General features: G+C 45.6%; 1 protein-coding gene across 1 annotated transcript; it reads left to right on the top strand.

The window, feature by feature from the left end:
• Nucleotides 1-1,436: 1,436 nt before the first annotated feature.
• Nucleotides 1,437-25,861, top strand: SH3BGR (SH3 domain binding glutamate rich protein). Its single transcript, XM_050332889.1, has 7 exons — nucleotides 1,437-1,563; nucleotides 7,032-7,217; nucleotides 12,994-13,074; nucleotides 20,156-20,395; nucleotides 23,305-23,334; nucleotides 24,752-24,859; nucleotides 25,786-25,861. The coding sequence occupies exons 1-6, from the start codon at nucleotides 1,519-1,521 to the stop codon at nucleotides 24,815-24,817; spliced, it is 648 nt and encodes a 215-aa protein (XP_050188846.1). The 5' UTR covers nucleotides 1,437-1,518; the 3' UTR covers nucleotides 24,818-24,859; nucleotides 25,786-25,861.
• The last annotated feature ends 1,403 nt before the right edge of the window (nucleotides 25,862-27,264 follow it).

Below are 27,264 nucleotides of genomic sequence, written 5' to 3'. Positions count from 1 at the left end.
GGTCTCCCAGGCTATACCCACATCCAAAATCTCCTGGGAAACAAGCATGTAAAACAACTTCTGGCAGTAAATTTTGGTTTTTCACTTATGTGGGTTTTTGTTGTTGTTGTTGTATTACAGGAAAATGCTCTGAAAATACCTGCTTTTAATAGGCTTTTTGCTGGACCTCCTGTTGTCTCTCAAAAGTAAAAAGAAATGACAGATGGTGAGCCACACAGTGTAAACTATCCATAGTTTTATTTTTAGTTTTCAGCAAGGGTTTTCAGGATCCCAGTTCCATACATGGAGTACTGCATTTCCAGCTTCACATAAGGGTTTGCATAGACAAAAAAGCTTCCTTTTAATAGCATCTTTACTACTTTAGTGCTATTTAGTAGTGCATTTGGCCCTACCTAGTCAATCCTAGAAATAAAGTGTTATATTCCATTGTGAGTGTTTTCAGGACACTGCTATAGTCAATCTTAACATGTGAAGTTTAAGATATTTAACATTTAAAAACCTAGACCAGTTTCACCTCTGGCACAGGGACAGCCTTTACTGAGCTCACGTCGCTCCCTTACAGCAGAAACAAACTTTGCCCTTCAAGTTTGAAAGTAATCTGTTATCATTTAACATTCTTAAAATACCTCTCACGCTCAGAGACCTCCTTGAGCAAATATGTGCAGGCAGCCACCGAATTGTGGCCATCTCTGGGGCAGAAGGTGACAAACAGATGGAAAAAGAGCATCCTGGATAAAGAGCAGAATGGGATGGTGGGGTGTCCCAAGTATTCCAACCCTCTTCTTTCACCTCGTGCCCTGGAAATTTTCACTGGTGATGCAAAAAGAGGAAGAAAAGGCAGCTGCAGGTTCTGGGTGCATGGAATCAACCAAATCACCTCCCTCAGGATCAGGGGGGGAAGTCCCCGAGCCTGCAGCGAGGACGATGAGCTGAACTCTTTAAAGCCGAGAGCGTTCATAACCAAGGCTCATTTCAACGTGCTCTCTGCTATAATTACTCCTGCATCTACGCCCCCCTTGCCCTCCCCTTCTCCCTTCCCCTCCTATAATCTGAATTTTGCAGCTCTAACCCCAAAGCCTTGCTGTGATCAGGGAAAGGGCACGAGCTCTTTAGTGCAACCCGCCAGCTTTGGGATCGCCCCCAACTCCCTGTCCCTCCTCACTCGTCCCTTCCCCCTCTCCCGAATATTTCTCCAGCCCTGTCTCATTGGTGCACTACTCTCCCTTGCCTTTTTTGGGCTGCCACCCTGTCAATCTAGTGCAATAAGGCCGGGGGCAGGTGCAAACCCCTGGCTGTGGCTCCTCTTACGGACCAATCCTCGTCCCAAAATGCCTGAGAGCCAATGGAGTGGGAAAACCTGGGAGCCCGGGGAGAGGGAGAGGGCAAAGCTGCTGGATTGCCTGGGGGAGGGGGCATCCATTTAGGAGCGGGGTTAGCCCGGGAGCTGCCGAATTCCTCTTGGGATCGTGGGGACTTGTGGACAGCAGGCTCTGCTGATTCACTTCCATCGCTGCCAGCATGGTGATCAAAGTGTTTGTGGCCACATCTTCGGGCTCGACAGCGGTAGGTGACTGCTTTAACATCCTCTTACTGCTGGGATCAGGGCGGGGAATCAGCCCAGAAGATGCCAGGACAGAGCTTGCATTTGAGAAAAAAACAAAACCACTGGAATTCTTAGCAGCAACAAACCTTATTTTTATTGTGCACTGACCACCTTATCCTTGAAAGCTGCTCAAGATGTGGAGAGTTCCTGGTGGTGCAGGCTGGCTTGCATGAGAGCTTTTCCCACAGTTTTGACATTTACATCTAAATTATCTGTCATTTAATAGATTTACTGGTGTTTGGAAAAGTATATGCAACATACATTCACTGAAGAAGGACAAAGTGGATATTGTATTTGCACAGAAGCAAAGTCAGGTTATCTGCAGCAGAAAAAAAGTGTATTTGTTTTTAAAAGAGGCTTTGAGACACTCCCCCTGCAAAAGGGGAACTCCGGCTGAGAAAGAGCCTGGAGCTGAATTAAATTATGCAGGAAAACTTCTTCCCCACTACCCTCCCTTTTCCTTGGGTTTGGGGAGTTTTTTGGTTTGCCTGGTGGTTTGTCTTTTGGGGTTTTTTTTTTGGGGGGATGTGGGTGTCTCTTGAAACATTATACTGATGATTTTTAGCAGTGAGTAGCTGTCAGCAGGGAGTATCAGCTGAAGGGAAGGGCATGGCAATAGTAGGGAGGTTGGAAGTCCGGGGGAGGTGGGAACCGGGAAAGGACTGTTTCCTTTTATATCCAGTTCCCAGATGGGCTCAGATTTCAGTTTTCCTCTGGCACTCACTCACTGCCAATGACATGGCTAAACAAACTGGCTGCTGCTTGCACAGGGCTGTAACTACATCTCTATCTCCCTGACACCACCTCCATGTCTTTAAGAAGCTTCCAGAGTGGAAAAGCTCCAAAAAACCCTCCTTATTCATGGAACCATCGTCTCTAGAAAATGAAACGGGGATCGCTCACCAAAATTCCCATTTTAATGCTGCTGAGGAGCTTTGCAGCTCTCCCACTGAACCTGACGCTCTGAATTTACTACTGACATGTAGCATTTCTTCTTTTTTATAATGAAATAGAAGGAAAAAAAAAGAAAAGAAAAGAGGAGGAGGTTGGAAACTTCAGGGTTGGTAATTTGGAATTGTCCATTTGCTGCTTGAGGAACTTCATAAGTTGCCAAACTCTGAAGGCAGTTTGTGTTCCTGTTGCTGATGTAGAACTGCAGTGCCAAGTGTTCCATGCTTACTGATGAATGTGGATGGGAGGAATCCTCTCAATGAACCTTTAATGAGTTTTCAGTCGACATCAAATAAAATTCCCCCGTGCAAGGAGTTAGCACAAAATTCAGTGTATCACTAAAATCCTATTAAAAGAAAATTTTGCATCAGCCTTGTACACACTTTTCCCAAGAAGTATTAATGTAATCCCTAAAGAGTTGAAATTGGAAGTTTAAACCATCCCAGGAGCACTGGTGATCTCTTCAAAGTGCCTGATCTCCATCAGATGTGTGGTGCTGAGTTTGAATTTTCAAACAGGATGGGTCCAGCCTCCTCTGGTTAAATCAGATCACTGGTAAAGAATGAAAATAATTTCTGTTCTATGTACTACATGGTCATCCTACTCATTATTACTTGTTTTCATGTTAATAAATACCTTGTAAAAGTGTCTGCAGTGAACCCAGTGACACTGTGGTGCTCTGGATCAGATGCTTGAATGCTGTGGCTCTAAGCTGTATTTTTGCCCTTGAGGATTCAGAAGTTTATTTTAAATATCTTCAGCTTTATTATCTCTCTCCTCCCAAACTTAGCTGATATTGAACTAGTCATTAAGTGGGGAGCTTATTTATAGCTCTAAAAAGCACTGAATGCTTGGTTTGGAGCAAGTAGTAAGAAAAATAAAATTATTTTGTTGTTAGTCACAGAGGTGTTTAGGGATTGGGAATATCCTGCAAGGTTTTAAATCATGGGAGAAAGAGGGGTCAGGTCTTGCAAAGTCTTGCTTGCTGCTGCTAATGGTTGGGCATCTCTAAAACCCTTTATTCCCAGTGATTTTGGCGATGTTTTGTGGACTTTCCCCCCTTCAAATCTGCATCAAAAGCACCGTGGGCAGGAGGTGAGGGGGAAATTGTACCACTCTGCCCCCTCAGGTGAGAATCCACCTGCAGAGCTGCCTCCAGCCCTGGGAACAGCACAGGGAGCACAGGGAGCTGCTGGAGAGAGCCCAGAGGAGGCACCAAGAGGATCCCAGGGCTGGAGCAGCTCTGCTGGGAGGAAAGGCTGGCACAGCTGGGATTGTTCAGCTGGACAAGAGAAGCTTTGGGGTGACCTGAGTGTGGCCTTGCAGGGCCTGAAGGAGCTCCAAGAGAGATGGAGAAGGACTGTTTCCAAGGGCTGGAGGGACAGGAGAAGGGGGAACAGCTTCCAACTGTTCCTCTTGCTGTAAATTGTTGACCATTTGCTTCTGCCATGGCAGCTGATCAACAGGAATGCACTGGATTGTGAACATATAGATGATAATATTTCATTAGCCATCAGGTGAAACCAGTATTATCCGTAGCTTTTCACAGAGTCATGGAATGGTTTGGGTTGGAAGGGACCTTAAAGCTCATCTCATACCAACTCCCTGCCATGGGAAGGGCCACCTTCCACTAGCCCAGGTTGCTCTGAGCCCTGTCCAACCTGGCCTTGGACACTTCCAGGGATGGGACATCCACAATTCCTCTGTTCCACTCTTCCCCTCTAGCCAGACAGAAATGATTTAAACCAATGGTTTATTATTTTAATGGACCAGCAGCCAGGGATGGTGGAACTTAAGCTTTGTTGAAAGGGAAAATGGCACTGATGAAAGAATATCCTGCTCACCACCACTTTCCAAGTAATCTCTGCCCAAGCAATTTGAATTCTTCCCGTGCCATCAGACCCAAGTGGGGACACAAACAAGCTCCTGCCATCTCATCCCTTCAGGGAAAATCTTCGCTCGTCCTCTGGGTTGTTCCATCCTCCCTTTCCCGCTCTGAGTGCTGATTGCTGGGGACGTTCTTTCGGTTGCCCAGTGCTCTGTGCCCCCCCCCAGCAAAGGTTTGCTTTGTGCTTTCACACTTGGTGTGTGTCCCAAGTGTTTGCTCTGACTGAACCCTGCCCATGGGGAGCCTTGAGACACAGCCCAGCTGCTGCCTGGTTTGTTGGTACTGTCACAGTAATAAACACCTTGCCTTTTCCTTCTGCAGCATAATTCCATGGAATTTACTGCTTTGCCTCAGCAGTAATTTTTTTATGCAGCCCTTGCCTGATTTTTGCTGTCAGACCTGCTGCTGCCTGAGCCTCCTGTGTATTATGAACCTCGAGCTGAAGAAGGATTGCTAAGCCAGGTTTAGAAGTTCTATCTCCAGCCACAGGCAGGGGAGCACAGAATCTCCAGCTCTGTTTCCACCATCTCCTCAGAGGCACTATCCGTGTGCAGCTATTCCAGGAGATGTGTCTGCTGCAGTGCCTGTGTCCAAGGGGACAAGCTGACACTGGAATTGCAGCTGACAGCACTTGAGTTCTCTGCCTGTCAGAGCATGTGATGGAACTCCTGGTACTGGCTTGTGCAGATTTTATTAACCATTCACACAAATATTGTTCTGCCTCTTCCTCCAAAAAAATCCCTTCTGCCGCCCGAACGTGTTCTGCAAACAACTGCTAATGGCCATTAATAAAATTATCTCTGAGAAGTTAAAATACGAGCATAAATAAGCACCTTTGAGCTCTGTCAGCTCCATGGGTTCTGACCACTTTGGATTAGTGGTTCCACTCAAAGTGATGTGCTTTTTTGCAGCTCACCATAAACCACTATTGCTGTCATAAAAATGTACAGCATTTTATGATTGTTATTTTTTACAAGCAAGCACAGGTACTTTTTTTACTCACACAAGGAGAACTTGGCCCTGAGATTGGCTCAGTCAGTGATAAGAACACCAGGGCTGGGGGATCAACCCCCAGACGTTTAAGAGCTGGACTCAGCAATCCTTGTGGGTTCTTCCCAACTCAGAATAATCTGAGAAAATTTGTTCTCATTTATGCCAATTCATTCTTCCAGGATAACAGGCTATCACTCTACTTCAGCTCTTCTGTTTTGTTAGATTACAGAAATGCATAACCCATGATTTTATTTCTCGTTTCACTTCCCATCTTGGACTGATTTCCACCAGCTTGGTGTCATTTAAATTCAGGTGTTCAGATGCCTGATGTGTGGAAGGCGTGGTTTCAAACCATGAGATGGCTCATATGTCAAAATTACCTCGATGTATCATTCTGGCTAAGTCAGATGGCAAGTTCCTCTAGTGTGGTTTAGGAGTAGCATTCCTTTATTAGGGAATTCTACTGAGTATTACAGCTCCAGGGTAAATGGATGGGATATAGGCTTGATGTCTGCATCAAGGGCCAGGACAGATTTTTTGGTGTCACAGAAACTGTGTCCAGTATGTTTTAATTGTATCTGACCTGTTCTTCCTGGTCCAACCTCAGTGTCACTCTGCAAAGGGAAATCCTGAAGCACAGGAGTTGAGCTCTACTGGATCTTCCTGAGCTTTCACTCGGATTTAGATGTTATATATCAAGGAGTAATGGCCATAAATTAAAACACAAGAAGTTCCACCTCAACATGAGGAGAAACTTCTTTCCATGGAGGGTGAAGAGCACTGGAAGAGCTGCCCATGGAGGGTGTGGAGTCTCCCTCTCTGGAGACGTTCCAACCCCACCTGGACACGTTCCCGTGTCACCTGCTCCAGGTGACCCTGCCTGGGCAGGGGGGTTGGACTGGGTGATCTCCAGAGGTCCCTTCCAACCCTGATGATTCCATAATTCTGATTCTGTGATATTTAATTACCCCTCAGCATTAAAGAACAGGGAGAAACGTGGCTCCTGGAGAGCCAAATGTCACATGGAATTAGCAGGGAAAAGGAGGCTCTCATCTGTTGAGGAGCATATTTTTCTCAGAGCTGTGCTGACCTCAGGCAGGATTAGCTCAGGTATCTGTGCACCACCCTCATGGATCTGGGAACAGAGTGGGAGGCTTCCTGCTGAGCCTCATTTCCCAGATGGAGCTATCAGTGCTCCCAGGGAGGGCAGAGGAGCTGGGGGTGGATGTTCAGGGGGGGTGGCAGCACTGTGGGTGCTGAAATGTTTGAGGGCTGCTGAATAGCTGGATCCAGCTTCAGGAGCTTCCAGCTTTCAGGAAGAATTTCTTCACTGAAAGGGTGGTCAGGCCTTGGCAGGGAATGCCCAGGGAGGGGGTGGAGTTCCCACCCCTGGAGGCGTCCAAGGAAGGACTGGATGTGTCAGTGCTCTGGTCGAGCTGACAAAGTGGTGATTGGCCAAAGGCTGGACTCGATCTTGGAGTCTTTCCCAGCCTAAATGATCCTGGGATTCTGTAAATTTGACATACCTGAACGAGTTCCTGTAACAGCAATTTTCTTTTTAAAGAAGGAACGCTGGTTTTCCTCTTCCCTCCCCAGATAAAAAAGAAGCAGCAAGAAGTCGTGGGCTTCTTGGAGGCCAACAAGATTGACTTCCAGCAGATGGACATAGCAGGGGATGAGGACAACAGGAAATGGATGAGAGAGAACGTGCCAGGTGAAAAAAAGCCTCAGAATGGAATCCCCCTCCCTCCCCAGATCTTCAATGAGGAGCGGTACTGTGGGGTAAGAAACTGTTTGGATCTTTAAATACCTTCAGAGAGTTGTTTTACTAAGGAAATGACCCTTTTCCATTAGTAGGAAGTGTCAAACAAACCCCTTAAGACAATTTGAGGTTGGCTGTGAAAGAACAATCCTCAGGAGGAACTTTTTAAGCACAGAAAAGCAAAAAAAAATAAAAAACACCAAAATATATTTATTTTCAAGAGCAGAGCACACATGGAGGAAAAACATTAAATTAATTTTGCACGGAAAGTGTTGATATTTTGTTTGTTTGACACAGAACTCATCTGGGCTGTCAAAGAGACATCTGAGGCACCAGAGGCTGTGACCATGAATCTTTCTTTTCCATCATGTCCTGCAAATAAATAGGGATGATTGTTTGCTGGAACACTTCTAGTACGTGGTTTGAATTGTTGAGATTATATTGCTTATTCAATTAACATCCAGCTCTTCAAAACAGACCTCGTGGTACTCATCAGATACTTTTATATTTTCATATGTGCTTGTAACAGCTTCTTCCTCTCGAGACAGTTTGTTCAAACCACAGATAGGTAGGACTGTGCCAGGCTGAATATTAGGATTGGGAGTCAAAAGAGATAATCTGAGGCCTTGTTTTCCTCCCAGTCTGGGTGGAAATGCGAATTGCTGTGATGTGATCGCTGGAACCAACCCGCAAAGCGCCCTGAAATGCAGCTGACATAGCGAGCCCAGTTTTAAGTTACTGCACAAATCCAGTGTGAACTACTGCAAGGTTGGACTGGGAGAGGAGGGATTTACATGCCACTGAGTTTTTAGAATTCATTTCGGTGCTCCCAGAGCAAAAGTTGGTGGGAAAAGTATTGGAGTGCAGGTTTTTTTCCCCTCCTGTTTTCTCACAGGATTCTTAAACCAGAACTTGGGGTGTTGGAGTTCCTGTGCCTTTCAGCACCCAGTCTGCACCCAGGGAAAGTATAATCTGATATATCTTACTCTAGGGTTTGTGGCAGCCAACGCTGCAATAAATATTTCTGGTGTTCCCTGCAGAGTTTATATAGGGAATTAAAGAGTAATTGCCTTATAAAGTGCTGCAGCTGGTCAGCCTTGCCAGTAAATAGTAAATACAAAGTTTTTATTCCATGTCTGAAGCTATTTCAGGAAGCCAAACAATCTACATCTTGAAATAAATAAATTGAAGTGAAGAAATAGTCCTTTTGCAAAGACACCTCCATGGGGGAAGGAGCTGCAGCTACTGATCTAAAAACTAAATCAAATTTACAATTAGCCAAGAACTCTCCAGAATTCTAATGCAGCCAGCTCCCAAAGCTCAGAGCTAATGATCCCAGTGGGTGCAGAACAGAGACTAATTTATGGCATCATTATTTCCAAATAAATAAGGTAATGAGATCCCTATCAGCACAGGAGCCTTTCCCTGTTCCCCAGGGAAGGAGTCTCAGGGAAGCTGCCCAGGGAGTGTGATGTGACGTGGGATGATGTGGCTGCTGCAGAACATGGCTAGGGGCTGCCACAGCTTGGATTTGTACCCAGTTCAGACCAATTTCCTGCTGTGCCCAAATCACCCTTCACCTTCAACAGCTGCAATCCCAATGTATTTGTAAATGGGAATCACACCCTCTGTTAATCTCCATTTTGCTGTGCTTGACACGTCAAACTCCTTACATCTCTTTTCTTTTTTTTTTTGGTAGGATATTTTCCCTTTCATTTTCTCAGCTTTCTCTCCCTACTGATTTTTAATTCCTTCATTCCCAGGCAGGACTACTTCTGTAGGTCAAATATGATAATACATTTCATTTCTGCTCAGTCTTCTTTCCTCTTTTCCTCCCTCACCCTGAGAAAGAGAGATTTGGAGAGAGACATGACAACCTTCAGATAGGATTGGTCTGAATTCAACACTGGCCCTGCTTCGAGCAGGAGGTTGGACCAGTTGTTCTCCTGAGGTTTATTCCCACAGGAATTATCCCATGCTCCCAGGATTTTTGTAAAACGTCTCCTGCTCCACACCCACTAGGGGTAGGACAAGATGTATGAGGAAAAAGGGCAGTAAAGAAAGTTGGAGTCAGAAAAGGCACAGTTTACAGGGGATTGTGTCGTTATCTCCTTGAAGGTCCTTACCAGTGGCTCAGGGAAACACCTGCCAGGAGCAGGGTCATGGTTCTTGCCTCCACAAGGAGAAAAGCTCCTTGGAGACCTTCTCCAGTGTCCTCTCCTGCACTCCAGTGACATACTGGGAGTGGTGGTGGTGGGAAAAGAGGGGATAGCGGGGACAGGTGAGGAGTCTTCTTTTTCATGCTGGAATAGAGTGGCATAACGGGCAAGTAAATGCAGTCCTGCTGCTTAATCTGCTTTTCCACTGATATTTTTATCCGTCTTCTGGAAAACCACTTCCCAACTTATTCTGTAAAATGGGAGTTTCTTAGGGATGCATTTTCATGAAGATACATAACTAGGAGCAGCTTTTCCTTGAGGTCAGAGAGGCTTAAGACTGTCTTATAAATAGCTCAGATCTTGTTTTTTTCTCTCAGATTTTGGTATTGCCACTTGAGGAAATAGATTACAAATGGATTCATTCTGTATGCCCAGCTACAAGTACCCATCCTAATCCATCAGTGTTGGCAAATATGTCCTTATTTGATCTTTTCCTTAAGCTGCTTCTTTGCTCATGTCTAGACAGAGTCTGCATCTGTGTCACTTGCTAAATATACTGAGCACTCTGTTGCTCTTGTCTTTGCTTTGGCTTAACTGAAAAAACTCCAGAAAACTAGGAAAGAAATGGAATGTAAACTTCTGCTTTTCTTTGTGAGCTGAAATCTCTGCTATTCTCTGTAAACTGAAAACTGTAGGAAAAAGTTCCAAAGTACATACTTAGGAAAAAAAAAATCTCTGAATTATTAGACTTTTATTTGATGCTGCAGTGTGCACCTGCAGCCCAGAAACCAAACTGGGCTGAATCCAAAGCACTGTGGGCAGGAGGGCAGGGGGAGATTGTGCCCCTCTGCTCCCTCAGGTGAGACCCCACCTGCAGAGCTGCTCCAGCCCTGGGAACAGCACAGGGAGCACAGGGAGCTGCTGGAGAGAGCCCAGAGGAGGCACCAAGAGGATCCCAGGGCTGGAGCAGCTCTGCTGGGAGGAAAGGCTGGCACAGCTGGGATTGTTCAGCTGGACAAGAGAAGCTTTGGGGTGACCTGACTGTGGCTTTGCAGGGCCTGAAGGGGCTACAGGAAAGATGGAGAGAGACTATTTCCAAGGGCCTGGAGGGACAGGACAAGGGGAAATGGCTTCAGGTTGAAAGAGTAGGTTTAGATTAGATATCAGGAAGAAATTGTTGGCTGTGAGGGTGGGCAGGCCCTGGCACAGGTTGCCCAGAGAAGCTGTGGCTGCCCCTGGATCCCTGGAAGTGTCCAAGGCCAGGCTGGATAAACTTGGAGCAACCTGGGCTGGTGGAAGGTGTCCCTGCCCATGGCAGGGGGTGACACTGGGTGATGTTTAAAGCTGCCCTGCTCTGACAGCAGGCTGCACTGCCTTGCCTCCAGAGGTCCCTGTATTTCCATGTATCTGGCTGTAGCAGTTCCATGAATGACAGAATCACAGAAGGGTTTGGGTTGGAAGGGACCTTAAAGTCAGCCGGTGTCGTCCTGGGGCTTTGGCCACCACAATTCAAAAGGACTCCAAGGGTGGTGTTTCCACACCCTCTCTCTGCTCTCTGACCTGGTGTCCTACCAGGCATGTGGGGAACAACTTCCCACTGATGTCCACCTGACAAATGACACCACTCCCCTCCTCCTGGACTGTTTATTCCTTCTCACACAGATATAACATTATTGCTTACCTGAAAGTGCTCGTTTTTCCTACTGCCTGCCTTAGGAACGTTTGCTTTGGTCACCACTGGGAAAGCGAGAGAAAAGCTATTCCATGATCACTGGAATCATTCCTTTATCCCTCACCTAATACATAACAGCTTCCTCCTCAGTGTGAGGAAAAGTGTGACCTCCCATTTACCGTGAGATGCCACCTTTCCTGTGGGATGTCAGTGCACATTCCCTGCTGCCAGAGAACATCTGATGTGATGGAAGATGTATCCCCTTCTGATAAGGGGTTGTCTGGTCATTCACACCTCTTGCTTTAGCCCTCGGGTCTGGTTATCTGCAAGGCTGAGTGTTTTGGGTGATTTTTAACACACTTGCCATCTGCTGCTTTTCCTTAAAATGATGCATAAAACATCAAGTCCACTTCATGGCCTGTCCTTTTTGCTGCCTTCTCTTGTTTCCCAGCTCTTGGCACGTTATGCCACAGTTTGCTCAGGCTGTTTTGTGAGTGTGTGGCACGTGGAGGACACGAATTTCCTGTGTTTTCATGGCCATGTCACATGTCCCAGCCCTTGGAATTGCAGAAAATCCTTCTATTTTTGTTTGTTACCCCTGAGTTCCTGGGTGAGGCTACAGACACTGCCTGGCTTAGATGAGAAGGGGAGTCCCACAGCAATAGGAGAACAGCAAAAACAGATCATCTGAGCAATGAGTGGCCTGGGCCATCAGCAGGTTTTCTGCTCAGCCCAAAATATGCTCCAGGGCTGCTCCCAGCACTGCAGTTCCCACTGCTCGGGACTGTGTGAAAGCCAATCTGTCCCCCAGATAAATTGGTGAATTGACTGTCATTTATCATGTCTGTTAAGCTCTTCCAAACTGGACTGAAATGTCACTGAGTCCAGTCTTGTTGACATTAAGGTGACTCCTAAACCATCCACTCTGGCTTTTCCCTGGGATTACCCCTGGCCTGTAATTTATTCCCTGAAAACGCTGTAACAGGGCAATAAAACCAGTGGGGTCTAACCCAGCTTTACAAACAAGTTCTCAGGGGTGACTCAGCACCTTATTATTTACAGGCTTCTATTTCTGGAGGTATTTGGGATTAGAGGGAGGATGATAACATGGCCAAGGCAGCAGTGGAGGACTCAGCAGATGGGGTCAGTCCCCTGTCCCAGACCTGGGGTGACTGTGGGCCAGAGTTTCTGCTCAGATCTTAAACACACACTGATTTTCACCTGGGCAAGATGTGAGTCCTGAGCTTTCCAGTAACCAAACAGTGACAGCAGAGCTTCCTTAACTGAGAGGTGAGAACAGCAAAGACCACACACGTTCTAGAGGCAGGACAGGAGCCCTCCCTCACATCTTCCCAGTTATGTTAGCACTGAAAACAGGCATTTGACATGAGGATTTATCTGTCCACGTGTGCACAAGACACTTTGGTTGCTACAAACGTGTCAGAGGGAACAGCACAGCCCCTTGATCTGAAAAATATCAGTATTTTCTAACCAGGGTGCCTTCCTTTAAAATTAATTTGCCCTGTCATCATTTCACCTGTGCTATCATGTTGAGTGTTGTCTTTTATTTGCCATGCCCTGGGTTTTGAGGGCCTGTTTTGTGTTCTTACTCCCAGCAGCTTTCAGCCTAACCTTTAAGTGGGAATAGTTTGGCCTTGGAGTGCACAGCTGAGGCACATTAAAACGAGACACTTTATTTTATCTGATTCTGGAATCCATGGGATATAATTAACGTGTAAGTCTCTTGGAGAGGTTTGCCCATTTATTAATTTTATGGCCTATATGAAACTCTCTTTATCTGTGTTTTCTTCCTGGGGCTTAGATAATGCAGGCAGGAGTACAAAGTCCTGGTCATTCTCATCAATATAAGATTTACCTGGGCTGCTCTCTTCCTCCTATGCTTTTTATTTGATTTTTTGATGCCAATTCTCTTATTTGTTTGTTTGTTGGTTTTTTTCTTTTTAGGATTTTGAATCGTTTTTCTCTGCCAAGGAAGAAAATATTATTTATTCATTCCTGGGCCTTGCTCCTCCTCCAGGCACCAAGGTATGCGCTGCTGTCCTTCCAGGGGGGATCATTTATTTGATTTTAATAAAAGATGAACACAGGCAGTGACTCAGCATGTCACAAGCAATTCTTTAGATTCTGGTGCAGCAAAGTGTTGTTTTGAGGGGTGAGGGGGAAGTGGCTGCTTCAGTAAATAGTAGAAAATCCTTCTTTCCCCCCTTCTTTCACTGCAGGCTTGTTACCATGGCTCCAGCTGATGGTTTTGTTGTTGTTGACACAAAGCAGTATTTTATCATGTTCAGCTCTTAAATGATGCAGAATTTCCTGCTGCAATTTCTAGGCTGGGTTACGAGAAACATGCCCTTCCAAACAGGGTTTGTCCTGGCCCCCCAACAGCAGGGCTGAGGAGGGAAAGGCTCACCCAGGACTTCACCAAGTCTCTCTGGCAAATCTATCCCTGGTTCTCCATCCACTGTATTTTCACAATGTTCTAAAATATTTCTGGTGAAAGAAAAGAAAAACGTGTTATTTTGAGGGGTTTCTTTTTCCACATTTCTTTTTCGGTGTGTTCTTTTCATCAGAGTCTTCCTCTGTTGAGAAGTTTCATGACACAGAGCATTACAGCTCCCTTCTCCCAAGATCCTGTCAGAGGAGAATAAAATCTCACCACCTTTTGTGGGCAATTCAACCAAAGAAATTAATCAGGAGAGCGAGGAGAGAGCTCTGCTCGTTGTGGTGACCTGGCTGAGGAGCTGCCTCGGAGCAGCAGATCTGCCTCCTGGTCCAACTCTGCTGCCAGCTCTGCAGCCCCTGGCAGTGACACACGGCTGTAAATGTCCCTTTTTATCCTCTGCTGGAAAAGCAGAGAGGGAAAGGAGCCTTTGGGAAGTGCCTGCAGAGCTACAGCTGAAAAAGGCACCCAGGGGAGAGCCCGAGTTGTTGTAAATGTCTCTGACACCGAGGCCCTGTGGGATATAAGGAGAGTCATTTAAACTTCCTGCTTTAGCTGTGCCATCTCCCACCCAGGGAAATAAAAGGGACTCGCCTGCCTCACAAAGGTCTTGGGAGAATTCCTTTAATTAACATCCACAAAGCCATGAAAGGCTTCCAGGACTGCAGGTACTCCATATTATAACCATTATAAAAGATATGTGGAAAATCAATGAGATAAAGAAAATTGCATTTCCCCACCTTGCCACTTCGTAGATTATCTGCTCCTTCATGCAGGGCTCAGTTAGATACCGTGTCTATGAAGCAAAGTAGTAATTTTTTTAGAATTCATTCCTTCCCAGCTGGCAGCAGAGGCTGTCACAGTTCCTACTTCATGACAACCTTGTAAATACTGAAAATAATATGTTTGGTGCATTCTGCTGGGCAGATTCCTGCTAGTGCAAGTGTGCTTTACGCTGATTAACTGCTCCTGGGTGGTGGCTCCAGCCCTGAAAGTGGAAGATAAGCGGGAGTGTTTGCAAAAAAGTCCATGTGAAAAGTGGGATTTCTGCCTTCTCCCTTTCAGAATCTGTTTCTGTACAAGTGTTTCAGCTTTCCTTGCAGAGGTGTCTCTCTCAGCACCTCTGCATGAGGGGCTGGCTGTGCTTTGTCACACAAATAACCTTCCCCCTCTCTCAGCTGTCACCTCAGCTTAGCACAGGCACAGTGGCTGGCTCGTGACAGTGACTTCCAGCAGCAGAAATCCGGGATAATAAGTCAGGTGTGGAAGGGATGGTGATGATGGCACGTGGGACAGAGTTTGCTTCTAATCCCTTCTTTAAAAATGGTGTATTTTTTTGGTCTGGGATGTGGTGATACTTTATCAAAGAAGCAAACTGTAAAGCATGGAATCACCACAGGTCAGTAAGCGCTTTCTAGGCATTTTTTACTAGGGATTAATCCTTATAAGATTAATATGAACGTTTTATGCTCTTCTCTTAAAGTACTCTACTTCTTTTTCCATCCATCCTCTGTCTCACACTGCACCAGGAGTAGAGGAGCTCTTTAATGACCTCAGTGCTGTTTCACAGCACAGTCCAATGGGATGATCCAGGCCTGTCCTGAACCCATTTCCTAAAGGAAGCAGATGAGCCTTTTGTGGCTCCCCAACAAATCATAACCTCCCAACAAAACACCTGCAGTGAAATTCTTCACCAATTAATCGCCACTGGTCACTGCAAAGTGCACATTTCAGTCCTGCAGATCCTCTCTGGGCAGCCCTGACTTCCCCCAGGGTGGCGTGGCTACAGCCGCTCACCAGATCCACTTGTTTGCACTGAACACTCACTGCCCAGTGCTGGAGCTGGGCTGGTGCCAGAGCTCAGTGTGCAGATTGATCTACACTTACAGAGGGACTGTAGAGACTCTGCTGTGTCTGGGACATGTCAGAGTTGTCACCAAGGTGCACACTGACTCTGAGACACGTGTAAAGAAGCTCTGAATACCCACAGGTGTAAAGGAGACCCTTCTCACATCAGCAGCAAACACAAAGCAGCCTGTACACACTGTTAGTTAAGTGTCTTCTTACTTATAAAGAGCTGCAATTGTTTCAGTAGGAAATATCAAATAAACATCAAAGTTAATCAGACTGGTTGTGGCTTTTCTGGATATCAGTGTACCCTGGGTACTGTGGTGCTGCCTCCAGGGAGCACAGGGAGCTGCTGGAGAGAGCCCAGAGGAGGCACCAAGAGGATCCCAGGGCTGGAGCAGCTCTGCTGGGAGGAAAGGCTGGCACAGCTGGGATTGTTCAGCTGGACAAGAGAAGCTTTGGGGGGACCTGAGTGTGGCCTTGCAGGGCCTGAAGTAGCCGACAAGAAAGATGGAGAGAGACTATTTCCAAGGGCCTGAGTGAGAGGAGAAGGGGGAATGGCTTCAAACTGCCAGAGGGCAGGGTTAGATGGGATATTGGGAAGAAATTGTTGGCTGTGAGGGTGGGCAGGCCCTGGCACAGGTTGCCCAGAGAAGCTGTGGCTGCCCCTGGATCCCTGGGAGTGTCCAAGGCCAGGTTGGACGGGGCTTGGAGCAACCTGGGCTGGTGGAAGGTGTCCCTGCCCATGGCACGGGGTGGAACTGGATCATCTTTAGGGTCCCCTTCCAACCCAACTCATTCCATGATTCTCTGATTTTATGAAACCAAGCACATCTTTATCCTCAAAGGGTGCAATGTGCCCATAAAATTCAGTGACATTGCAGGAAATCAATAGATATCTCTGGCACTTCAGCAAGGGCCAATTAGCTCACATCATCCTCTCTCCTCTTGCCTCCCCATCCCACTGGGTATTGTGTTTTCCAAATTCACAGGGCTGAGCAGCACAGTTTTATGCTTCTAAGAGAAGCAGAAGATATAATGCTTGTGGTAATAAGTAATTTAATCTACTGATATGAAATACCTTATCTCCTGAAAGAATATCTGGGCTAGAACACTCCCAAACACACTTCAGGGCAGGCTGGGATTCAAGGGCAGCTGCACTTTATTCCTGACTCCAAGATCACTGAAATCAGTGATAGATTTCTCGAGGATCCCATTTAATCTTGGATTAGTGACATGAGCAGGGATGTCCCCACATAAGGGGTGTGCACTTTTAAACTGTAATCAGTGCAGGTTGTGGGTTTGGGGTCAGGTGTGTCAGTCTCAGCTGCTCCCAAAGTTGGGGATGTTTCTTTTCAAAGCCACTGCCACTTCTATGCTTTCAGTGACCTCAGTGACTTACCTGAGCAAATATATTCAAATATTTTATTTAAATAGTTTAATTGTATTTAAATATATTAAAGCTTTAATCTTAGTATTCTTGATCTTAATATCCGGAATCTTGATATCCCAAAATCCGCAGATACTTGAGCTGAAGTCTGTTAGTGGAAGGAGGCTTCTCCTAAGTTTGCTTTGAATTACAAATTGACAGTGTTGTGCATTCTATTTAAAGAGAAAATGCCCTGCCAGCCAGTCTTTATGAATGGTACTTCCTTTGGAATTTGTGGAAAATCAAATCCCGTGTTTCTGTGGAAAGTGAGTGTAATGATGGCATTCCCAGTGTCAGAGTTCTCCAGGGAATTACCCAGAGCTCTGGATGTGTGTGTGTGTCCTGGCTGATAACAAGCTGCTTCGAGACTTTAGTGCTTTCAGCTACAACTCTCTTTTTTTGCCCTTTGAGCTGAGTAAGTCTGTGATTCATCTGAGGCAGATTTCCACAGTGGGTTCATTTTCATTAGAATGCCTTCTTTGGTCTCTTACGTGTTTTGTGGATCTGCCAAAACGAATTTAGTGTGTGGATTTTAAAATGTTCATATTCACACTGAAAAGAAATATTGAACTTATTTCCAGACCAGGCTCTGAGCAACCTGGTGTGGTGGAAGGTGTCTCTTCCCATGGCAGGGGTTTGGAACTGGAGGATCTTTAACATCCCTTCCCACCCAAACCATTCCCTGATTCTCTGAATTCAGTTTTCATTAACACCATCCTTTTCATTTTGGGAACTTCTGCCAAGAAAGTATCTCTAAGAAGTCGTCATTTGCTAAAAAAAATAATGTGTTAACACGATGTTGCACAAGAGAATTTCAATACATATTTATGTTACAACATATTTTCATCTTCAAATATTTTGTTGGCCAGCTGGGGGAAAAGTCAAAGGTAAATTAAGCCAAACAAATGCTTCTGGAGATCTCCTTTTAATAACAATGCCACCAGCATCAAGTGCAGTGAGCCCACAGTTCTACGTGGACCTGAAATGAGACAATATTGCCAGAAAAAGAAATTATCTTTCCTCCTTCCTCCTTCCTGCAGCTCCTCCTGCTCCATCCCAGCTGCTCATCCCTCTTCCTGAGCGTCCCCCACGTGCTGGCAGAAACATTCCTGCAGCTGTGTAGCAGAGTGTGAAAATGGTGTGGGATAGAAATGTTTGGCTTTCCAAAGCTTTAATCTTGATCAGGCTCCTGCTCCAGTTGGAGAGGAAGGGGAATTCAGGAGCCTTTGTGCCCACTGTCCTCTCTCTGCAAGTTCCTCACTTGTAAAACTTATTTTCCATAATTCAGCAGACGATTGCCAGGACAGCACCAAATCTTACAGACAGTGAAGTTTCAGGAAAGAAGATCCATCCCTAACCTCCTGCCTATCATTTTTGTCCCCATCCAGCAGAACTGGCCACGGGTCTGTGGGATAATCATCTGGTCATTACTGGAGGCTTTTCTTTGACAGATGAAGCTGTGGAGAAGCAGCAGAACTCCAATGGAAGCAGGGGATGAGTTGTAAGGGTTGGGCACAGGGAGGAGGAAGGAGCCACTCTGCTATCAGGGAGGAGCTGCTCTGCCCAAAGTGTGCAGGACTCAGGATGGCACAGGACAAGACCTCCCCTGAGCCCAGCTCTCTGTTGCTGGAGCCAATTTGTACTCATTTTGCATCTACCTCAGAGCTCTTCCTTATCCTGTCCCTCCCTGATGTTTACTCTGATCTATTTTGGGATACATCACATCCCCTCCCAGCATCACTTTCAACAGATTAAAGCAATGCAGCTTTTTTTGTTCCCCCTTTCACAGGACGGGCCCTGCACTCCCTCAGATGTCCCTCCAGCCCCCTCTGCACCTGTTCCAGTCTGAGCTTCTCTTTCTTGAGCCTGAGTGACTGGGATGGCCAAGAGAGACCCAGAGGACACATCTGAGAGTCACCCCCCCTGAATTCCCTCTTTCACTGTTCCACCCATGGCTCAGTTGTTCTGTGCCCATTTAAACACATCCATCTTCTCCTTCCTTTGACCATCCCTGACCAACAGGCTCCCAAAGTGCAACAGGAAAATCTCTTTCTGGCTGAAAGTACAGCAGGACTTCAAATAAAGAGCCTTCTAGGAAGTGCCTGGTGGCAGTGCTGGAATAAATAGACTTGACCGACTGCTGTGGGAACAATTTTTCTCATGTTTTTCAGCAAGAAAGTTGAGATTACACATGAAATCCTCTATTATTTCTGTTTTTCTATAGCTTCTTGATGACCCTTAATTGGAATTCCTGCTGGTGAAAAAGCTTTTTTTTTTTTTCTGAAACCTGAATGTGCCATCAGGTTGAACATCCATTCTATTAAATTTTCAACAGAAAAAAAGTTAGAGAATCTACTGTGCCAAGAAGGGCTTGAATTCATGTTTTCCCCACACAATTCGTGTTTTCCCCCTCACAATTCATGTTTTCCCCCCACAATTCGTGTTTTCTCCACACAATTTGTGTTTTCCCCACACAATTCATGTTTTCCCCCTCACAATTCATGTTTTCCCCACACAATTCGTGTTTTCTCCACACAATTTGTGTTTTCCCCCTTACAATTCATGTTTTCTCCACACAATTCATGTTTTCCCCGCACAATTCGTGTTTTCTCCTCACAATTCATGTTTTCCCCACACAATTCATGTTTTCCCCACACAATTCGTGTTTTCCCCTCACAATTCATGTTTTCTCCCCTCACAATTCGTTTTCCCCCTCACAATTCATGTTTTCTCCACACAATTCGTGTTTTCCCCCTCGCAATTCATGTTTTCTCCACACAATTCATGTTTTCCCCACACAATTCATGTTTTCCCCACACAATTCATGTTTTCCCCACACAATTCATGTTTTCCCCCTCACAATTCGTTTTCCCCCTCACAATTTGTGTTTTCCCCACACAATTCATGTTTTCCCCCTCACAATTCATGTTTTCTCCACACAATTCGTGTTTTCTCCACACAATTCGTGTTTTCTCCACACAATTCGTGTTTTCCCCGCACAATTTGTGTTTTCCTCCTCACAATTCGTGTTTTCCCCCCACAATTCGTGTTTTCCCCCTCACAATTCGTGTTTTCTCCACACAATTTGTGTTTTCCCCCTCACAATTCATGTTTTCCCCACACAATTCGTGTTTTCCCCACACAATTCGTGTTTTCCCCACAATTCGTGTTTTCCCCACACAATTCATGTTTTCCCCACACAAACCCCAACAGATCCCCACGCCAGTGAGTGCTCCTTCCACAGGAACCCCCAAAGGGTTGGATTTTCATTTGAGTGCTGCAACAAAATTAGAAATAAAAACACCCCCAAAGTGGTAAAGGGAAGAATTTGATGGAAATGAGTTGCTGATTATGTGCTCTGAAGGTGACAATGACCTCTCCTTTGCTGCCAGGAGACTGAAAAGTCTGATGCCAAGGAGGAAAAGTCAGATGCCGTGGAAGAGAAGTCTGAGGCCACAGAGGAAAAATCTGAGGCCACGGAGGAAAAATCTGAGGCCACAGAGGAAAAATCTGAGGCCATGGAGGAAAAACCTGAGGCCGTGGAGGAAACTGAGGCCCACACAGAAGACAAGGCAGATGAAGGGGCTCCTGAGGAGGCTCAGTCTGATCAGGCACCATCAGAAGATCAACAGGTAACTTTTCCCTTTGTGGTATGAAGGTTTTTAACCTGTGCCAAGCGCAGGAAAGATAAACCCACAGGTCCCCTCAGTGTGCCCGAGGGTGGGAAGACTGATTGCAGATGGGTCCTACTCGTCTTCTGGGTGCATTTTCTTTGATATCAGGATGCTATGAAACCTGCATTAATAACTTCGTGGTTTCCTTTTGCCAATTGCTACCACAAGCTTTCCTGATTTTTTTTTTTTTTTCTTTTGGATGGTCATTTGGAACCAGACTCTAGTTACGGAATATAATTTAGGACTCGACATCTGAGTCCTGCCTGGGTGGAAATAAAAGATTGCCAGCATCTGCAGTGCTCATAAATCTCCTTGTTAATGTTTGCTGCAGATCTGACAGTGGCTCCTCCAGGCTCTGGAGAATCCCCTGGGTGTTGGAGAAACAGAGAGCAGCCTTTTCCTTCCTGTGGGGTCATGGTCTGACATTGCAGCCACGTGGGCACATCTCAAACTGCAGGGCACCCACAAGGGAGGGTTTATTCTGGCATTAAAGGGAGGGTTTATTTTGATGCTGCAGTGTCAGGTGACCCTTCCCAAGGAGCCAGCCCTGTTGCAGCACCTGAGCCCTCACACTTCTCAGTTTCTTTTGTGGTTTGGAGATGAGACCATCCCAGGGGAATATCTGTCACAAATGCATCCTCTCTTTCATTAAAGACCAAAACAAATGGTTCTTTTTAATTATTTTTTTTCTTCCGTCCAGCTGCAATGTTTTTCCAGAGGAAACCCCTCCCTGTACACCTTTCCTCATTCCCCTTATTAATAATGACTGACCCAGTCCCTGTAGGGCTGGAAAAGCCCCTTTTCACAGCCTCCTGCCAGCCTCAGGAACTGGGAAGCCCCATTATAGTTTCCAAATGTTGATGAGGAGATCCAGCCCTCAGTGGGAACAGACATTCCTGCTTAAATTATGCCCAAGCCCTTTTTAAGTCCCAGTGAATTTCAGCTGACACGTGAGTGCCACTGAATTCCTTTGTCCTTGGCTCCCAAGAGAAACCCAGCACAAAACTGCAGTTCCTCCCTGGCTGGGTTGGGTTTCTTGCCCTTCTGGCTGCCAGTGTGCTCTGATGTTCCTCAGATGAGGGCAGAATGCTGGAACACATCTGCAAATGTGTCAGCAGCTGTGTCTGAGGCTCTGCAGTGACATCAGGCAGCAGCACTCCTGCACAGCCAGCACCTTGCTCCCCTCCTCACACAATGGGTGGGAGCTGGAAGTGGGAAAATAGATTCTCCTTCAGTTTCCCAGGCAGGGGAGAGAGCACAAAAAGCATTTTCCACCCTGTTCCACCGCCCACTTCTCATGTCACCCAGGACAAATCCTTTCAGCGAGGTGGCATCTGCCTGCCTTGCTCTAGCTCATCCCAATTATCACTTCTGTTGGGATGGCATGAATCATTCTGTAGGAATTCTGGTCTCCTCATTCACTCCAGACAGCACACAGAGGGCAAGTTTAGATGAGAAGAACAGCTCTGAGGCAGCTACAGCAAGATGAATTCCACCTTTTGTCTCTGCGAAATGCCTATAAAAGAAAGTCAGAATAACATTGTCTTACCTGCTCAGGGTTTTATGAAGATAAATCCACTGAAAGACTGTCAGGTTGCCATTGGAGTATCTCCACTGGATTTTAAATCCTAAAGGATACACATAGTAACAACACAGAAAAATGGAGAGGTGGCAGTTTAATGTTCTGTGTCTGAGTTAATCTGCCAGTGGGAATTTAGTCTTGGCATTTTGGCCCTTTTTAGCACCAGTTTCAAACCATTTCCAAAATGACTCCTTCAAGCTGGGTGTAACCAAGCCAGCTCTCCTCCAGTGACTTCCCCAAAAACTGATGGAACTCCCATGAGACTCCTCAGGCTCCAGCAGCTCCAGCAGCTCCAGCTGCTCCAGCCCCTCATCCACACAAGAACCCTGGGAAGCCCAGAGCTGATGCTGGGATAGAAAGCTGCTCCCACACACCCAGCAGTGACAGGAGCAGCTCTCAGCCTGGGCCACTGAGAGACCTCTGCACTCAAATTTCTTTAGATTGTGGAATTTTGCTTCACCTTAAACCTGTTGCCAAACATTCCTTCCCCAATCACTTGAGCAAGCTCAGCCTTAACTTCCTTCTAATCTCTTTTTATTTTTCATTCCTAATCCCCACCCTCTGATGGAGAACATTAGGAACCATTTTGTTTGGATTTAGTATCCCTTTCCCTGCTTTGTGTATCCATTTATCTCTGAGTTTTTTGAGGAAAGGACCCCGAGCTCCTCTGCACGTGGAGCAGCAAAGGCTCTCTGCTGGTCACAACCAGCTTAGGGTCTGACATTAAGTTCTATTCACCATAAATTTATATTTTTTTCTTTTTTTTTATCTCTCTCATCACTTCTGCTCAATGTAGAGCCTAAACCCAGCTTGGATTGTTCCTTATTCCCCAGCCAAGGCATCTGTTCCAGCCTACAACACTTAACACAACCACCAGCCAGATTCTGAGCGATGAAAACTAACACAGATAAGACTCTCTATAAATCTGATTTAACTTGCATTTTGCAGACCAGCTAATTACCAAAAAACCCACAAAACCTCCCCCTGAACGAGCAAACAAAAGCTCAGCTCTGAGGCTTTGCTTGTCAATGAAGCAGATTTGATTGAACCGAGAAAAATGGAGCTCCATTTAATGATTTTATTGCCCTTTTCCTGCAAAAAAGCTTAGTTTAAATGTGCTCTGTGAGTTAATCTGGAGCACATTATCTCAAAGTGAATCCACTGAATGCCACATAATTTCCCTAAATTCAGTGTTTGATTTTTGCAGTGGTTTTGTCCTGTATGACCTCTGCTATTCTGTCTTTGATTTGTCTTTTTAACATTTTCTTTTGTGTCTCCTATGTAGGAAAGCAAGGAAGAGCATGCAGTAACAGGGGTAAGTGTTCTTGGACACTTTGTTTTCACCTTTTGTTTGTGGGCATTTAATTCCCTTTCAGTTCCATTGCTTCACTCAGAACTTGGTAAATCCTTATTCACAAAACTAAATATAAAATTCCATTCTGCTGGAGATAATTATTGGTCATATCACAGCCTTATTGTCTGGGAACAAAGACAGGCCTTTAACCATTAAAAAAACCCTGTAAATGGAAGAAAAAATTGCCTTTCAGAATCTTCAATAAAATTTGCCAAGGACCTCCAAGGCAACTCTATCTTTGACAATCAGTGACACCAATATATGGGTGATATTCCTTTGGCACAAGAACTTCTAATCCAGCTGACCTGTGTGGGTGTTCATCCTGCCTTTCTGGTTGTGCAGGGATAATCCCTCAGTGCAGTGATTTTCCCTGAAAAGTAATGATTTAAACCAGGAATCTGATTCCAACAGGTCCATTCCAGGCACAAGTTTAAGCAGGATTTTACTCCAGAGATTCAAGTGTGGCTCTTATTAAGACAGGAGGTGCCTGAGGGGAAAACCAAAGGTCTGAGCTGCTTGTATAAGACCTGCAGTCCTGACTGAGAACTAATTCTGTATTATTTGATAAGTTGATTATGCCAGGAAGGAATTCTCATCACTTCTGCAGCCCAGACATTACATGAAGAGATGGCATTTTGATATAAAGATTATTTATCCACGTGGGAGTGCCTTTGGACAAGACTTTGCTGGAGGAGAAGGAGCAGAAGAGCCTGCAAAGCAATTTTCAGTTGTTTTTCAGGACAGAACAACACTCCAAAGCTTCATTTACTCTTGAAAGGCAATAAGCACAGGTTGTTGTCTGTGTTGCACAAATTCAAGCTTTCAGATAACTGTTCCTTTGGTTGACTGAAGCAAAGGGCTGTTGCCTTCAAATTGTGCCATTTCTTCCACATAAAACAGAGAAATAAGTTTTGCAGTTAAACCAAGGCTGTATTATCTGACTCTGATTGATTTTTAGATCATTCAGGGGTCCAGTTCCTGTGCCGTGAATCTTGTTCACTGCTCCAAGAAAGCACATGATTAAAAATACTAAACTTTTATGTCATGTATTTCACATTCCCATTTTGATCTTGAGCATTTATTTGCAGCTCAACCATGCACTGTGTTCCAACCTCCCTGAGAAGAGAGTTCTTCTATTCCAGCACTTGCCTATCAACTCCACAGACTAAAGCCCTGCAATGTGGAGATTAAAACCCCAATGTGGAGATTAAAAAGCCCTATACATTACAAGCTCTATACATTAATTCTACTTTTTAATCTCAGAGGATTTGCTAGAAACAGAACAGTTGCAAAAGCAGAGCTCTGCATTTCAAGACTGTTTATTTTTTCCTTGGATTCCTATGAGGTAACTACAACTATTTTCTCTTAAAAAAAGGAGGAAGAAGAAGAGAAGCAGGAAGAGGGAGAAGAAAATGAGGAGGTGGAGGAGCCAGAAGAGTCTTAGTGCAGCTCCCTGTGACACATTATTTCTTGAACAGGTTTTCAGGTAATTATTGAGAAATTGAGCACAGCTTGTAAATATTCTTAAAGTAACATAAACTTGATAAAGAGGTCAGTGTTAAGTGCCCATTAGAATCATTGCAGCTTCTCTTCCATCTGGAATGAGAATTATGAGAATTCCTCCCTCTCCTCCCTTACTCAGCTTCTGATTTCACTGACACTTTTAGGAGCTTCACGTCCCAAATGAAGCCCTTCTCTCAAATTTAGTTGAAATGTTAAAAAGAAAATTACTGCTTGAAGGAGAGAAGCCTGACCAGAAATATGACACAACATAATCGTTTTCTGGTTGCCTTTGAAACTAGACCAAGTTTAATTCCAAACAGGAAGGGCCTCTGGAGGTGTGTGAGTGTCCAAGTTCTCTCCAGTTCTGTGGTTTCACATCTTTATTTTGTGATTCTTCATCCTGCTGACCCTTCTCCTCTTCACTGAAATATGGATCAGGCAATAACTTACTGGGGAAAAGCTGTCAGCCTACAAGAGAGCTGGAATTGCCAGCAGATTCTCCCTTGGGAGTTGGGATTTCCTCCCAGCCACAAAGTGAAAAGTGCTCTTTCTAGACCTGGGGGGATCCATGGAATCATGGAACGGTTTGGGTTGGAAGGGACCTTAAAGATTGTGTCATTCCAACCCACCTGGCATGGACAGACATCTTCCACTAAACCAGGCTGCTCCAAGGCCCATCCAACCCGACCTGGACAGGATTCCCTGCTAATTCAGACTTTGCCAAGGATTTCACCAACCAGATGCTGGTGGGGCCTCAACAGGACACAAAATCCATCTTTTCTTTCACATTACCTCTCCTAGATCTGAGTTCCTCTGTTGCATGGGAATTAATTCACCCCAGTATTTGCAGTGTTCAGACATGTAAAATCATTGCTGAGTTCTGACCTAATTGTCTTTATTTCTGCTCAGGAAGCACCAGCTGGAGCAGCCCCGCCAAAGAAACTAAAATCCCTCCCTCGAGCAAACCACCACTACCTTTTGTGCCTGTAGACTTCTGAACCTATAAATGCATAGCAGAACACACCACTGTGTCCTCCCTGTGCCCTTTATATATATATATATATATATATTTGATAATCAAGTTGCTTGTTCAAATGGGTCTTATGTCCGATGGATCACATTTCGGTCAATTGTTTTATGTTGGAATAGTGTTGTCCACGTCACATTTTAAGCTCCTCAGGGCAGGAACCACGTCTTTCTCCATGTTTATGCACTGCCAAACACTTTGCTGTCACTCAGCCACAGGGATGTCCTCAGAGAAAGAGAAATTCAGCCCCCAAAACTGCAGAGAGGCTTCCTGTGCACAAGCCATGTGAGCCACTTCTCCCTCAGCTGGCACGTGAAAATGATTGAGATTTCCACTGTGCAGCAGTTTAAATAAATGTGTTTTCTGTCATATCTGCTCTTTGTCTGCAAAAGTGTTTATTTAACCCTTCCTACAGATGTTTTGTCTGTTGTTGTGGGCCAGGCAAAGTCACGGAATTATAGAATCGTAGAACAGCTTGGGTTGGAAAGGACCTCAAAGATCATCCAGTTCCACTCCCTGCTATGGGCAGGGACACCTTTCACTAGCCCAGATTGCTCCAAGCCCTGTCCATCCTGGCCTGGGACACTTCCAGGGGTCCAGGGGCAGCCACAGCTTCCCTAGCAACCTGTGCCAGGGCCTGCCCACCCTCACAGCCAAGAATTTCTTCCTAATACCCAATCCAACCCTAATCTCTCGCAGTTGGAAGCCATTCCCCCTCGTCCTGTCACTCCAGGCCCTTGGAAATGTCTCTCTCCATCTTTCTTGTCAGTCTGGTCTGAGGGAAGACCTGGGGATGTAAGAAGAGGTGCAGAGAAAACAGGAGTTGGAGAGGATGAAACAGCTGCTCCCTGAAGGGACTGAAGAGACTCTTCAGTTTGGAGAGGGAGCCAAGCTGCAAAAATCATAAAGGCAGGGCCCAACACGAGTGCAGAGCTGTGAGTCAAAAAGTCCTGCAACACCATGATAAAAATGAGTGGACACAATGAAATGAGTAGATCAGCTCAAAAGAGATAAGAGAGAGTGTGGGGAGTCAGGAAATTCTGGAATTAGCTGTCACAGGACGTTATAGAGGCTGAAAATGTCAGTGAGCCCAGGAAGGTATTGAGCAGTGGTAGGAACAGGAGGCTTGGAAGTGGATCCTACAGCCACCAATAACCCTAAACCCAATAAATTGTGGGTCAATCCCTCTGGAAGGGTGGTAAAATCCAGTGTTTGCTGTGCAACAGCTGGCATGGCCACGGCAGTCTTGATGTATCCATGAGCTTCCCATGAACCATGGGCTCCACTTTCCCCCAGAAACAAAAAGCACTCAGCACATCAGGGAGTACCAGAGGCTCTGGGCTGGAAACAAAGCCCGCTAC

Source organism: Myiozetetes cayanensis, unplaced genomic scaffold (assembly GCF_022539395.1).
Source record: "Myiozetetes cayanensis isolate MyiCay16 unplaced genomic scaffold, myiCay2020 scf5-8, whole genome shotgun sequence".
Taxonomy (NCBI): domain Eukaryota; kingdom Metazoa; phylum Chordata; class Aves; order Passeriformes; family Tyrannidae; genus Myiozetetes; species Myiozetetes cayanensis.
The sequence above is the reverse complement of the archived record's forward strand: the minus strand, read 5'-3'. Positions and strand labels throughout refer to the sequence as shown.